This window comes from Corvus kubaryi, unplaced genomic scaffold, assembly GCF_017639235.1.
Source record: "Corvus kubaryi isolate FWS band 111438036 unplaced genomic scaffold, C.kubaryi_AGA036_p1.0 37284, whole genome shotgun sequence".
Lineage (NCBI taxonomy): Eukaryota > Metazoa > Chordata > Aves > Passeriformes > Corvidae > Corvus > Corvus kubaryi.
Genome location: NW_024581088.1, coordinates 7,532,473 through 7,546,829, shown reverse-complemented (window position 1 = coordinate 7,546,829; position 14,357 = coordinate 7,532,473). Strand labels below are relative to the sequence as shown.

Genomic DNA, 14,357 nt, shown 5'->3' with positions numbered 1-14,357 from the left:
AGTTTGGGTCGTTTTCAGCCAGCCAAAGGGAGAGATTACATCCTTTGTTGTGAAGATAAATGTGGCTTGCAACCACTTGGCAACACTGCCAGAGCTGCAGGTGAAACCCTGCTCGTTTCCAGCCGTGATTAACAGGAGGAACACGGCCAAAGATAACACAGAAGGGACGGAATGAACGGAGGAGAGAGTCAGGCCCTGCCCAAATGGCAGGAGGTGGCTCCCTGTGTCAGCTGGAGCCCGACCAAGGCAGATGCAGCAAAGCTGAATGGGGCTGTTAAAGGAGAAGCACTTGGGACAGTGACTGGAACTGCTCAGACTCGTGCTGGAAATGCCCATCTCTGAGCCACTGAGCTGTAGCTAAATTTGGACATTGCATAAACATGTACAAACCCATTCAGAGCTCACTGGTGATTCCACCCAGGTCTGGGGCTGAGTGCTACAATGAAATCCAGCAGTCCCAGGGAACCATTCCCTGTGCATGGTGGGCCCAGAGTCATTCCTGCAGCTCTTGCCAGCTGGCAGAGGAGATGCTGCAGGAACAAGATATCTTCAGCTTTTCAACTGATTTTACACCGTATTTGTCATTATATATGCCAGAGAAATGAAACTCTTGGGGTCTTGTATTCCCCCCTTGTAGTGCAACACAGTTTAAAAAAATATAAAGTTGATTTCTGTGTGATTCAAGTACAATTTTTCAGGGATAAAAATATAAAAACTACTATTAGGGGGAAAAAAAAGCGCATTCACAGCTTCTGGGAGTTACAGGGCTGCAGGGGAGCCCCAGCCAGACCAAGCTTTAGGAATCAGGTGAGCTGCAGCATCCAGGTCTCACAGCTAAAACCTGCACTTCTGGAAGCTCTGCAAGGCTGGCAGCAGAAACCTGGGAGCAAAAACCTAATTGTAGAGCTCGTGTCCCCAAGGCAGAGTGACACTGGCCTCGGTGGCTCTGGTTCAGACGAGCCAAGACCGCTGGGGCACTTCTGCCTCCTGCATGTGGATAGCTGGGAACAGATCTGGAAGCAAACCTGAAGCACTGGGCTGCACAATCCTGTGGACTAAAGTGATTGAAAGGCAGTAAAACCTCTGCTCTAAACCTTGGTCAAGTCTTTTCTCAAATCTTGCAGTGAATGGGGTTCCCATGCTGGGCTGGCCAGTTCTGACCTGGTTTTCCCATCCACACAGTCCCTCCCCTCAGTGCCTGGAACACAGAATCAGTTTCACACCAGCAACTGGGCTAAGTAAGACTTTTTCCCATCGGAGAATACAAGCTGCATCAAACAATTGATGGAATAATTAGGGTATTACCAAAGTGCTGTCAAGTATGGACTTAGAGAACAACTCAAAAATCAGACACAAAATTATTACTCCTAAATGAATCAAAATATTAAAAAAAAATAATAATAATTAAAATAAAGATCCTATGACTTGACATGAGCAGCACAATTGGGGAAACACCCCCCCAGCAGGTGAGTCTTCCCCAGTCAGTGTCCAACCTGGAAAGGAAACACCTGGAAAGGAAACACGACAGGATCCCAGCTCTCACACCCCCTGGGGCAACGGAGGAGGGCGAGCTGCACTCAGTGTCCCCGCTCAGGTCACTCCTCTACGGAGGCACGACGTTAATTACAAAAATAAAAATAAAAACACAGCTGCACAACTGCAGAGTGGTCATCTCTGAGCGCTCCTGGGTGCTCGCTGGGACTGCTCACAGGGGGAAGGGCAGCGCCAGGGACGGGCTGGACATCCAGGGGCAGGAGGGGCAGGGTCATACGGTCACCGAGGCCGCGGGGGAGCTGATGTTGATGGCAGTCAGGTGCTGGTTGTTGTCAGAGGGACACTTGGGGAAGTCGTCGGCCTTGCAGAGGATCTTGGAGAGGATCTTGCGGAAGGTGTAGCGGAAATCCCGGATCCTGTAGGCGTAGATGATGGGGTTGATGACAGAGTTGGTGTGGGAGAGGATGATGGCCATGTACATCACCCACTCGGGCTTGGATCTGGAGAAGTCCTCGTGGAAGTGCGTGATGCAGTTCAAGATGTGCAGGGGCAGCCAGCAGAAGGCAAAAAGCCCCACGATGATGGCCAGAGACTTGGCTGCGTGGACCTCCTTCTGCAGGGTGGTCCTGGAGTTGCCCATCAGCTCGATCTGGTGCAGCTGCTTGCAGGCCACCATGAATATCTTGATGTAGATCCCCAGCATGATGACGAGTGGGAGCAGCACGCAGCCGAAGAAGTTGAAGTAGACCATGTAGCTCATGGTGACCACGTTCTCGAAGAGGCACGAGATGAAGCAGCCGTCGTGCTCTGTCCCAGGCTCGGTCCCTGTCTCGTTGGTGCCGTTGGGACAGCCACTCATGGCTTTATTCCAGCCCATCAGTGGGGTCAGTCCAATCGCAAAGGACAGGAGCCACAGCACAGCGATGAGTCCCCTCGCCCGCTTGCCGGTCACCAGGCTGTTGTACCTGCAGTCCCCGGACAAAAGCACAATAAATGTTATATAAATGAGCACTGCTGACTTCCCTGCAGTTAAAGCCATCAGTGTTTTGGTTAAGGAGACAAAAGCCACACCCACACCCACGCGGGGGCCTCACCTCCGTGATCACCCGAGGGGGAAAACTCTCACCTGTGCTCTCCACCCACACAACGTGATTTGGGGAGGTGACTCATTTACTGTTCCAGAGAGGCGCCAGGCACTGCCCCAGCCCGCAAACCCCCTGCAAGGGGAGGGAAAGGACTTGGAGGCTTAAAAAAAGCTCCATCATTGTGTGATCCTAAACCACCAACTGCTGGGAGGGCACGGACAGGGAGGCTCCCTCTGACTGATGCTCTCTGGCTCTGAGCAGCCACTGCTGGGCACGCTGGGGCAGCTGCTGGGCCAGTTCCTGGGCTGACCCTGTCCAGCTGGGGCAATGCTGGTGCTCAGTTCTACGTTGCAGTCCCACATGGGTTATGAAGAAGCTCTGCTGTGGCCCAGGGACAAGTTGGTGCAGTGCTGAGCCTGGTGCTGCCCCACACCTTCCTCACCCCGTGGACTGAGTCCCTTCATGGCCCCTCCAGCCCTCAGATGCTCAGAGACACAACCAGAGCTGGAACCTAAAGCAGCAAAAGTCAGAAGTCTGGTTTGGGTGCAACTCAAATCAAAGCATCAGTCGGATCCCTGTCTGGAGATAGGAAGAACCAGCGAGTGCCAGAAGACAACATGAGAAACCCATTCCTGTCCTCTGCACAGCCAGTCAGAGTCTGCTGGCTGACACACGTCCCCTCCTTCCCACACCCTCTCTCCGTGCTTGTTTACTCTGGCTTGGCTGCCCTGCTCCTCCTGTCCTAAGAACGTTTGTTCTGATTTTCTTCCGGCCCGTGAGGCAGGGGAGGGTTTTATTCCCACAGAACTGCAGCTGTGCCTGTGAATCACTGCGTGAGCTGAGCCTCCTGCTCCTCCTGCGAGGACAGGAGGGGACAGTGGGGGTCTGCCAGCACCAACTGGGGGCTGGGGGAGCCCTCGGCTCCCTCTTCAGGCATGAGCTGGGCTGGCTGGGAGGCTGCAGGAGCAGCAGCCACATTTAGGCACTGCTGAACTTTGGGCACAGTCCATGGGTTGGTGTCTGAAGGGTAGATCCAGCCACTGAAGGGCTCCTCCTGCATTTTTCTCTCATTACTGCTAAGTTTCAATACTTCAGAAGATGAGAAGTTCTCAAACAGGGCATCAGTGAGGCCAAGCCTGTTGGGTTTGAGACCCTGCATTAAGTTTTCAGTAGCTGGAGCTGGTCTGGGATTGTGGGACCTGAAATCATTGAGATTTGAGCAAGTTGACAGAAATCCAATCTCTTGGCAAAGTCTGAATCTTGAGCTACAGCACTGGCCAAGCTCAGTCAGTGCTGCAGAGGCACCAGGAGCTGCTGCTGCCCCTCAGCTCTGCACGTGGAAAGGGAAAACTGCAGCTCCGTGGCTCCTGCTTGCCCTGCTTAGAGAATCTCTCCAGGTGCTCCATCCCAAAAAATACCATGGTGAGACTGGAAAATGCCAAAGGGCCCATTGTTCAGAAACAGAAACTGAAGGAGTGGAGGGTTCTGTGTGCTCAGGAGCAGGAGGAGCTGCTGTGGCCATGCTGAGGTCCCAGGCTGGTGACATTCAGTGCTGCCTCTTGCTGAAAACATTTGACCCTGAATGTCTTCTTCCATCTGCTCTTCTCCTGAACTCTTCTGCAAAGATAAGGCTTGGCTTGAAGGTTTACAAGACCAGTCAAGAAGCCACTCCTAATGTTCCAGTGGCTGTACTGGTGGCCTGTTTATTTTAGAGCTGCTCACTCTTCCCAGCACTCCCAGTGGAGCTGCAGCTGGGATCGTGGCACGTGCGTTTTTACAGCGTCTGAGAGAAGATGTAAAAACATTCTGGGCTCTCAGTCTGCAAGAGCCAGAGCTGAGCCATGGGGAGGGCTGGAGAGGGTTGTTCACCAAGTGCCCTGCTCAGATCAGCTCTTTATTTCCCCAGGATTTGCATTGCAAATCCCTCCCACCCTCTCTCCATTCAGCTGGTGGCCGGTGCTGATGGATGGTCATTGCTGTGGCCAGCCAGAAGAGCCCAGGGTGAAATTTGGAATAGCCTGATGTCCTAGAAGTGTTTATTAATTACCTTGTTATTACCTTAAAACACTTATTTGGGACTGTCTGTATTGCCCTTAAGTGAACACAGGTTAAGCACATGCTTAAAAAAAGAAATGAATGACAGTGACCAGATCCAGGTATGAAAGTCTCACAAGCTCTTCCCTAAGCTCTGTAAAACAGGGTCAGACAGTGAGGAACCGGCAGATTTTCACAGCTCAGAATTCTGCAGCAAAACCCTCCTTCATTCTCTTTTAGGTTTAATATTATTAGGCAAAAAAAAACCCCTATTAAAGTAAATTTACTCACCTAAGTCTGCTCAACTAATGTATAACAAATATTGAATCACCTCTACGCTTCTGCCCGGAGGCATCAAATGTTGCTTTAATGTAAATAACGGCTGACTATTTTAAAATGATTTATTGGGATTAAATAACCTGGCGATGCATTAGTTCCTCTTACACCACCGGTCAAGGTCTCTTTACTGGTGCAATCACCATGAAGGCTTTAATTACCCCAGCTCCCACCCTGTGGACACATGGGAGCCCCGATGCCACCACGGGGCGAGTCAGGTTCCTGTCCTGATGGATGGAGCTGTGCCTTGGCCACCGATGTCATGGGCACTGCAGGAGGACAGGGGCTTTAAGGAGCTCTTGCAGCATCACCATGGGCAGCTGGGGCTGTCCCCGCTGTGCCCTCACCCAAACGGGCCACAAAGGCTCCAGCCAGGGCTCCACTGGGGCTGGACCAGGTGTCCCCTGTTCCTGGTGGCCTTCCCACAGCAGGCATCCCCCTCCAAACCCCAGCGTTGTCCTGGGAGAGCATCCCAGCAAACACCAGAAGAGCGAGCTCTGTTGGGGAGGCTCGCTGTGCTCTCCAGGAGCTGGCAGGAGGGCGCTTGGGGTTTGGGCTTTCTGCATTTCTGCTGCCATTTCCTGGGGCTGGGAAGCAGCCAAGTGGCCCAGGCTGGTGCTGAGCACAGCTGGCACAGAGCAGAGCCCGGCCTCTCCCGGGCAGGAGTTTGGCTCCCAAAGGCAGGAACTGAGTCATGTCCTGCATGTCCCTGGCATCTGCCACCAGCCCCTGCTGGACCCCGGGGAGGCCACCCCAGCCCAGCTGCCCCTGAGCTCTGGAGAACAAGGAAAGCACAGCAGGAGAAATTCAGCGTTTGGGGTGATGGACTTGGGGCAGAAACAGCAGCAGCCTGGAGGAAACACTCTGGAATGGGGCTGTTATTCCCACATTATTTATTTCAGAGAGCAGGGATGGAGGAGAATCCTGCTTGTCCCCAGGCAGCCCTGAAAGATGGGCAGATCAAAGCCATGAGGTGCCACACAGCCCCTCGCCTGTCCATCATGTCCCTGTGCCACAGCAGAGGCTGCCCAAGGACTTTGGGTTCTCCCACTGCCTCCAGAGCAGGATCAGTCTCTGATGAAAAATTTCGGAGCTTAAACTCCAAATTCACACATGGCTTGTGCTGAGGGAGCCGGGAACCAGTGCTCCCCAGCTCCCTCCCCACTCTGCCCCGTGCCCAGGCTGCTGGATGCAGGGAGAGGAGCAGATGGAGTTTGCAGAACTCAGATCAGGCAGATGCTCTGCTACAAACAAGCAGTGACATTTTATGTATTTCTATTTTAAGTGTGAAGGGAAATACACAGACACCTCCATTCACAAGGGGTGAGAGCAGCTCTGCTGCCAAGCATTGTGTTCTTGACACCTCCTCACAGCTGTACTTTGCATCTTGCTCTTTTTTTAAAATGTTTTTTTAGCTATAACAAAATAAAGCACCGTTGCTGCCTCTGAGCTCCGTGCACAGCCACGGAATGGAGATCACACACCAGCTGAAATATCCTGGCAGGACATTTTAAATGAATCATAAATTGCACCTTAGGGAGGAGTGGGGAAAAAAAAAAAAAGAAATAAAAAGAAAAAGCTGCACTGTTTAACCAGGAAGGAGTTGGCGGCCGGAGATCTGATCAGTGGTAACGCTATCAGCTGGGGAAGGGGACATCTGCGAGTGTCCCTGTCCCGGGCAGACAAATCACTTCCTCCCGCATCTGTCCCTATTGTGCAGGGGACAGCGGCAGCGCTCCCGGCCTTCCGCTGGGCGGGCACTGTCCCTCTGTCCCTCTGTCACCCCGCCAGCCCCGGCTCAGGTGAGCTCACGGGTCAGGAGGCAGGAAAAACACACAAAACCCGCCTGGGCTTCACGCCCAGCCCTGGGGATGCCTCTCGGGTGGAGGGGAGCGTCCCCACCCCTGGGTCCCCGTATCCCCAGCCACGCCAGGTCCACAAGCCGGGACTATCAAACACCCGCAGGTTTAAAACCGTGTCTGAGATGTTCTCACCCATGTGCTGACCCCTGCTGTGAGCCCTCCTTCCCCGGGATGGGGACAGAGCCGGGACAGGGGCAGCCCCCGGCTCCTGCCTCAGCCCGGTTCATCCCCGCAGCCCCCGCACAGGCGGCCCCTCTGCCCTGTCCCTGCCCCTGCCCTGTCCCTGCTGTCCCCACACCGTCTGCGGACAGGGGACAGTCACGGGCCATCGGGTGTGTGGGAAGGAGGAACACAGGGGAGGTATAAAACCTACAAATGGCACACGGCTGGGTAATCTGGGGGATTAATAGGGGGACCTGCAGCTGACGATGCTGCGAGGGGCTCGCAGCCCTGGTGTTGGTGAACGCTGACAGGGCTGGCGAGGTGTGGGTGCCTCTCTCACGCCTCTCACAGCAGCCCCGAGGGATTTGCGTTTGAGATCTCGGTGTCTGTCGGCGTTCGCTCGCTCGGCAGGGTGAGAAAAAAGTGGCTGAAAGCTGAGCTCAGACACCGGGGGCGTGAGCGGGGCGGGCTGGGCCACCCCGGGCTGGGGCAAACAGAGGCCAACAGAGCCCCGGAGCACAGGAAGGAAATGAGCTCAGCCCCCTCTCCCTGCACGCTGCTCTCACACTCCAGCATCCCCCGACATCCTAACAGCAGCAGCTGCCCCAAGACGTCCCTGTGCCGGCAGGAGGATGCGATACTGGTGTGATACTGGTGTGATACTGGTGTGGAATCAGTGTGATACTGGTGCTTTGTGCTCCATGATGTGTTTCTGAGTCCTAGAACTCAACCCCCCAGATCTCCACTCTCTAAGACCTGAGCCCCTCCTCATCAGCAGCCTCCCCCGGGGCTCTGCAGCCCTACGTTATCAGCCTGCTGGGGCCTGGGGCTGGGAATTTTTGCCATTCCGAACCTCCCCGAGGGTCAGGCCTCGCTGAGTTAAAGGTGCCTGGCAGAGGTGAGATAGGGACTGGGATTCAGAGCCAGCTGTGCGGGTGTGATCCCAAACAGTGCTGACCGCTGCCCCTCCCAGTGCCCTGCTCACTCCGATAACAGATAAGGGTGGGAGATGGCAGATCTCTGCTGGATCCCTCTTTCTGCAATGAAAGGGGTGCTAAATCCCTTCCCAAAGCTTCCAGACCGCTGCCTTCCCACCCCCCAGCCCCACCCAGCTGCTGCTCACCTGCCCTCACTGCAGAGCCCTGACCAACCTCCCCAGGGGCTGGGCGATCTGCCAGGGTCAGCACCGAGCCTATCGGAGCCTCATCCCAGCCTATTCCAGCAGCTCCAGGAGCCCATCCCGTCCTCTCCTCCCTGCCTGGGCACTGCCAGGCTGCACGGAGCTCCCAGGCCTGTGCCAGCTGTGCCACTGCAGCACAAGGGGCACATCCATGGAAGGTTTGAGCAGTGGGAAGGGGGGATGTGGCCAAGAGCTGCTCCTGCAGGGACTGTGCTCTGTCCCTTGTCCAGGGTCCAGCAGCTCTGGTCACAGTGACACCAGTGCCCACATGGCCCTGAAGGGACACACACACAGGGACACATCCCCATTGATGCACTCCCAGGTTATTTGTGGCTCATACCCAGACCTGATGTCATCCATTGGATTAGGAGTTAATCCTCCCTTTGGATTGCACAGATTCCCTAAACCCTGTCCCTTCTCCAAGCCTGAGAGCTGGTGGGGCGGGGACAGGACTGACACATCTATAGGCACAGCTGGAGTCACTAATTCCTGGCATCTTGCAGATCAAGTACAGTAAGAGGAGTCCCCAAACCCCCACGTGGTCACTGCCTGGGGCAGCCCAGGGCCGGGGCAGAACACTCCTCAAAGACTCAGTTTTGTGGTCTGGTCTCACTGTTCTGACAAACAGCAAATTCGTAAAAATCCCAAGCAGCAGCTCGATAATTAACAAAGCAAAAACTTGCAACTTTAAAACAGTTCCTGCCAAAACATTTCAGTTTCGTGTATTTTTTGCTGGGAGAGGTCAAAAGATCTTCTGGAGCAAAATCCTGCTGGATTTCAAAAGCTGCTTTTTTTTTTTTACATCTTAAAATTAACCTGTACTTTTACAGATTGAGCTGGCCAAAATGGAAAAAACCTCCTAAATCTGATCTAGATCTGGGTTCTGGCTCAGCCTGGAGAACAGTGCCCTCAGCCAACAGCCTGGAACCAACCCTGACATCCCTGATGCTCTCTGGCATCTCTGCTGCCCCCCAGCTCTGCAGGAGGGCAGAGCTCCCAAAGACAATTCCTTTTCCTGTCAGGACTTTGGTTTTTTTGGGAGGGAAGTGGCCTTGGGGGTGCAGGAAAGATGTAACAATCTGGGACATGCATTTTAAGGAAACCAGGCTGCTCACAGCTAAAAGTAGCTGCGATTTCCCCTCTCTACTTTATTGCCACGAGGGCACAAGTGATTATTCCCGATTTTGTTGTTGTGTTTTGGCTGCATCCGAAGGTTGGAGCGAGTGGCAGCCCTGAGAGATCCTCCCACGTCCCCTGAGCCCAGCTTGGCTGACACAAACTTCCCTAAAGATGTGACAGCTCCATTGTTCAAGCCAACACCCCGGCCCTCCTGCCCTTGCTGGGTTTCTGACATTTTAAGTTAATAACTCAGTGATAACCAAGGCCAGGCACAGCCTCCTGAGGGATGGAGAGGCTCTGGAAGCAGGAATCAGGATGCCTCCTGTGCTGCTCAGGGAGTGGGCACAGCACGAGAGCCACACGGGAGCAGCAGAACACGCCCGGGCAGTGCAAGGACTAAAGGAAATGAGGCAAGGGCAGGGGAGGAAGAGCAGCTGCTGGTGGCACACACAGAGTGCCAGGTGAACACCAAGAGGATTTGTCCTGCTCCCCAGTGGCTCCAGCCCTCCCACTTGGCATCAAACCCCACCAGTTTGCTTTGCTGAATGACAAGCTGGGAGCTGAAAGGGATCTGGGAACAAATCTGTGCTGGGGCACACAGAGGGAGCCCCTCCTCTGCCGCAGAGGGCAGGCAGAGCCTCAGCATCAGCCAAGCCACCTCTGGAAAGGACGAGGGAAAAGCAGCAACAACCCAAATTTAATCTGTCCCACGAGGACTGCAGGAAGGAGCTGCACTGTTGCCTTCCTCATGTCCCAGCTAAGGGGGGCAGCAGCAGCTCCTGTGGGAGCCTGGCAGGAGCAGAGGCAGATTAGGGCAGCACCATTAACAGATCCCGATCCCATTAACTGGCTGTGAATCCATACGAGGATCCTCTGGCTGCAGGAGGGGCAGCAAGGGCTCGAAGATGTGCAAAAAGGGAGGGGATGTGGCTGGTACTCTGCTCCAGTTCATGGCAAAGCTTCCCTGGAACATCAGTCCTGCACTTCTGCTCGGGGTAAAGTTGAAGATGGGGGAGAACTAAACCCAGGGCAAGCAGCAGATCAGCTCAACTCCCAGGGAACTGGGGATGGTTTTCCCTCGGCAGGTGCCAGCTGGGATGTTTGCCAGGCAGCAGCAGCACATTCACTGTCCTGCAGGAGCTACCAGTGGACAGGGGCACACACAGCGTGGGGTTACTCCGTGTTTCACTCTCCCTTTGCTCTCTAAATCCCGATCCTCTTCTCCCTCCCTAATCCCTGACACGTTTGTTCCAGGCATCCATCCGTACCTACAATTTTTCACCATGCCAAAGGATTTGGGTTAATGCAAATAAAAGGAAACTGTTTTATTCCACCTACAAATCTTATTTGGCTCCCAGCTACAGGACTGTGAGGTGAAATCCAGCCCCGGAGGAAGCCAGAGAGCAAAAACCTCTGTGCCAAGTGCTCTCTGCAGGATGGATTTGCTGCTGCTGCTGCTGCTGAGAGATGCTTGATTCTCTGGCTTGGATATTCTGCTTAGAGAAAGTGCTGTGGGGGCTCAGGCTGGCAGAGGAGAGCTGGGATGGAGCTGTGTCCCTGGGCACAGGGATGGGCACACTGGGGTGGCAGTGCCCAGGAGGGCGTGGGAAACGTGGCAGGGACGGAGTGTCCGAGGACAAGGAGCTGCATCCTGGTGGGGGCCAAGGGAGAAGGGACCCAGGGAAGGGCTCAGAGCTGCAGCTGCACAGAATGGGCAGCGTGGGTGGGGGCTTCTCCACAAACAGTAAATTCATCAAAAGCAAACAAGAAAAAATACGAGTTTTGAGGGACAGAAAGAATTCATGGCTTAGGGTCAAATTCAGCAAATATTTTTAGCCAGAAGAGGGAGGGTTCGAAACCACCATTTTTAAATGAGATTTTTGTTCTGCAATTCTCCAGATGAGAAGTTGTCAGTTCCTTCCCCAGCAAGGAGGTCTTGGCCTCCAAGAGCAGCACAGCCACATCGGAAGGGTTGGGCAACTCAACCCAAAATCTGCCAGGTTGGTCAGGATCACTTTGCTTCACTGAAACCTCCCAACATCGCTGTTCCAGTTTCACTGAAACAATTTTCCCCATGGGATTTTTCAGTTCAGCCACAGTGCTGAAAAATCCATTATTAGCCTGGCTGTAATGCAAAGTTCTGCTGTGCACCCCAGCCCACAGGCCTGCCCAGCCTCTCAAACAGCTCTGAAAGGGTATGAAATAATGTGGCACAGCCAGTCCTTAATGTCCCTGCTGAGCTTTCCTCAGGGAGCTGATGGAGCACTGGATGTGACAGGGACACTCATCTGCTCTGCAACAACCTCGTTATTTCTTGTAATTGCTGGACAGGGCTGGGCACAAATCATTTTCTTAAACATCTAATACTCCATGGTTTGGTATCAGCCTCTGCATTGGCCTCCAGAATAAGTGTTTAAATGAGGAAAGCATTTCCTACAGTCTCCATTCCTAGAAACTGATGACCTGCTTCCAGAAACGGCACGTGCTCCTGCCCAGAGAGGGTGGTGGGAGAAGTTTCTCTCCTTTCCCTGCCAGCAGCACTGTGGAGCCCAGGAATAACGATGCTGATGAGAAAACTCTCCCCAAGCCTTGCTGGGAAAACCCCGGTGCAGCAGAGAAGTGTTTTACCCGTGTACATTTATAATCTCCTCTACCCCCTCTTCATCTTGGCTGTACAACTAAAAAAAGCCTTTCAGTGTCAGTCCCTAAACCTCCTGTCACCGGGGCAGTGGCCTGTCCATTGTCCTGCTCTCCTCACAGGGGCAACCCCCCTCCTTTGAAAGGAGTTTTTTACTTGCTGGTCCCTTCTTGAGAGCAGTGGAATGGGCCTCAATGCCAAGATGGAGTTTAATCCAAATTTCGCACTTCAGCCGGCCTAGGATGAGACTCCTTGGTCTCCATTTGTGTCCAGCTTGAAAGCACTCATAGGAATAAAGACGTTTGTGCAAATGGAATAAAAGCTTTGGCGTGAGATGGGGTGAGGAAAGCGACGCTGGGAAAGAATCCCAAAGCAAGGCAAAACTGCCCTGGGATGAACTGCCCTGACAGAGAGTCGAGCAAACCTGCTCAAGACCAGGATTGGGCAAAAAAAGAATGGAGGAAATACTGGTTGTTTTGTCAGTTGGCAAAGCCACTTCCCTTCTGCAAGCACAGGAACGATCCCTCGGAGCATTTCTGATCCTCTGCTTCCCCCCAGGTCTCAGCAGAGCAGAAACCCCTCACAACAGTTTCCTCAGCTGCAGAAAGTGTTTGTGGTACAGAAATAGAGTTATTGCCTGACAGCTTGTGGCCAGGGGTGTGATTAAACTGAAACTTATAAATCTGACCTGCTTCTGTAGCTGCTGCTGTGCCGCTTCCCCATCCCGAGAAAGCCGCAAGTGAAAGGATGGAAGAGGCACCAAAGCATTTTCCAGAGCCAGGGTGGCTCTGTGAGCCCGGCTGGGTGGCTGGGAGGGTCAGAAACAAGGTCAGGGATGCTGGAAACCACCTATCCCTGCCCCTATCCCTGCCCATGCCCCTGTTCCTGCCCCTCTCTGCTGCAGGTCTGCTCCCGCTTGCGCGACGTCCCCCGGAATTTCCACGCGCCGAGCTCCGGTGACACACAGCCACGCTTTTCCACCTCTGCCCCATGACTAACTCATATTTGCTCAACCTATGGGAGGCCCCCGATGCAAGGTGCCAGAACAGAGTGAAAGGGGTTTTTTTTTTAAGTCATTTTAGGGTGACTTCATTGCTCGTGCAATGAAGGGAGATGCCGGGGACGAGCAGAACCCAGGAAAGCTGCGGCTTTCCGGAGTTCAGCTGAGGTCCCTGCGTCGCATCTGCCCTGCTTCCCCACAGCCTCTGCTCCTGGCCAGTCCCTGGAGCTGTCCCAGACTCCCGAGGGGGCTCCATCAGTGTCTTATTCTCAGGGAAGGACAACTGAGATACAGAGGAGACTGAGATGAACAAACTCAGGTCGTTCATAATGCAAAGCCGGGGTTTGGTGCACTCCAGCTTAAGGAAGCTGCTGCACCAGCTCATTAGTGATGAGCCTGTATCTTACACCCATACAGTTTTCCCCTTTTTAATTCAACTCCCGTGAATTAGAAGGAAATCAATTCATGTCTTGGATGCTGCACTTGGATGAGACTCTGAGCTGTACATCTCTAAAATCTGACATGTGAAGTTTTTCTGCTTCCCTTTTCTCCTTTTGCAGGAGGAATTAGGAAAGAGTGGCTGCTCCTGTATTTAACTACCTGGGAGATGCCTGGACACCACAATAAAGGGGCTGTATAAATACCTACACAGATGAGCCACAACCATCCCAAACACAGCATTACATCACGGCACGGGCCCCCCCGAGAAGCCACTGACCCTCCCAAGGCAAACATCCTCAAGAAAGTGCAAGAGGTGGGATACTGACCCCAGTCCTGCAGGGAGTGAATGCAAAACCTCTGTTATTTCCATCACCTGTGAGCAGCAAAACTTTTGGGGCAGCGCAAGAGATTAGAAGAAGTTCCTGCACGCTAAGAGCAGGAAGATCAGAGCCCGGGCTGTCAGGGAATGTGGCTGCTCATTCCCACTCCAATCTCTTACCTCAGTGGGATCTTAATAGCCAGGTACCTGTCGATGGCCACCGCCAGCAAGCTGAAAATGGAGCTTTGTGTCAGCACCAGCACGAAGCAGGCGAAGAAGAGGCAGCTGTGAAAATCCACCTGGAACCCGATGCTGATGGTGATGGCGAAAGGAATGGCCAACAACCCCACGGCGATATCCGCCACGGCCAGCGACACCAGGAAATAGTTGGTGGCGTTCTTCAAGGTGCTGTTGATGGCCACAGCCCAGCAGACCAGCACGTTGCCAGCGATGGAGAGCACGGCGATGATGAGCTCCAGCACGATGTAGGTGGTTTTCATAGTGTCCATGGCGAGAGCCCAGCGCCAGGAGCAGGCGCTGCTCATGGGAAGAAGGGACTTTCCACCGGGCGCCCTCCCGCAGGTACCAACACGCCACGGGTCAGCCGAACGCCCATGTCCGGGCTCCCCGCGGCCCTGGGGGGCCGGAGGGGCGCGGCGAGCCCCGGGTCGCGGCCCCCCCGCTGCC

The 14,357-nt window shown here is 54.0% G+C and overlaps 1 protein-coding gene across 1 annotated transcript; it reads right to left on the bottom strand.

Annotated features, from left to right (window-relative positions):
* Nucleotides 1–1,230: 1,230 nt before the first annotated feature.
* Nucleotides 1,231–14,351, bottom strand: ADORA2B (adenosine A2b receptor). The gene is made up of 2 exons (XM_042026289.1): nt 13,851–14,351; nt 1,231–2,459 (listed from the first exon to the last, which is right to left on the bottom strand). Exons 1-2 carry the CDS (start codon nt 14,213–14,215, stop codon nt 1,766–1,768), a joined length of 1,059 nt encoding a protein of 352 aa, XP_041882223.1. The 5' UTR covers nt 14,216–14,351; the 3' UTR covers nt 1,231–1,765.
* Nucleotides 14,352–14,357: the final 6 nt, after the last annotated feature.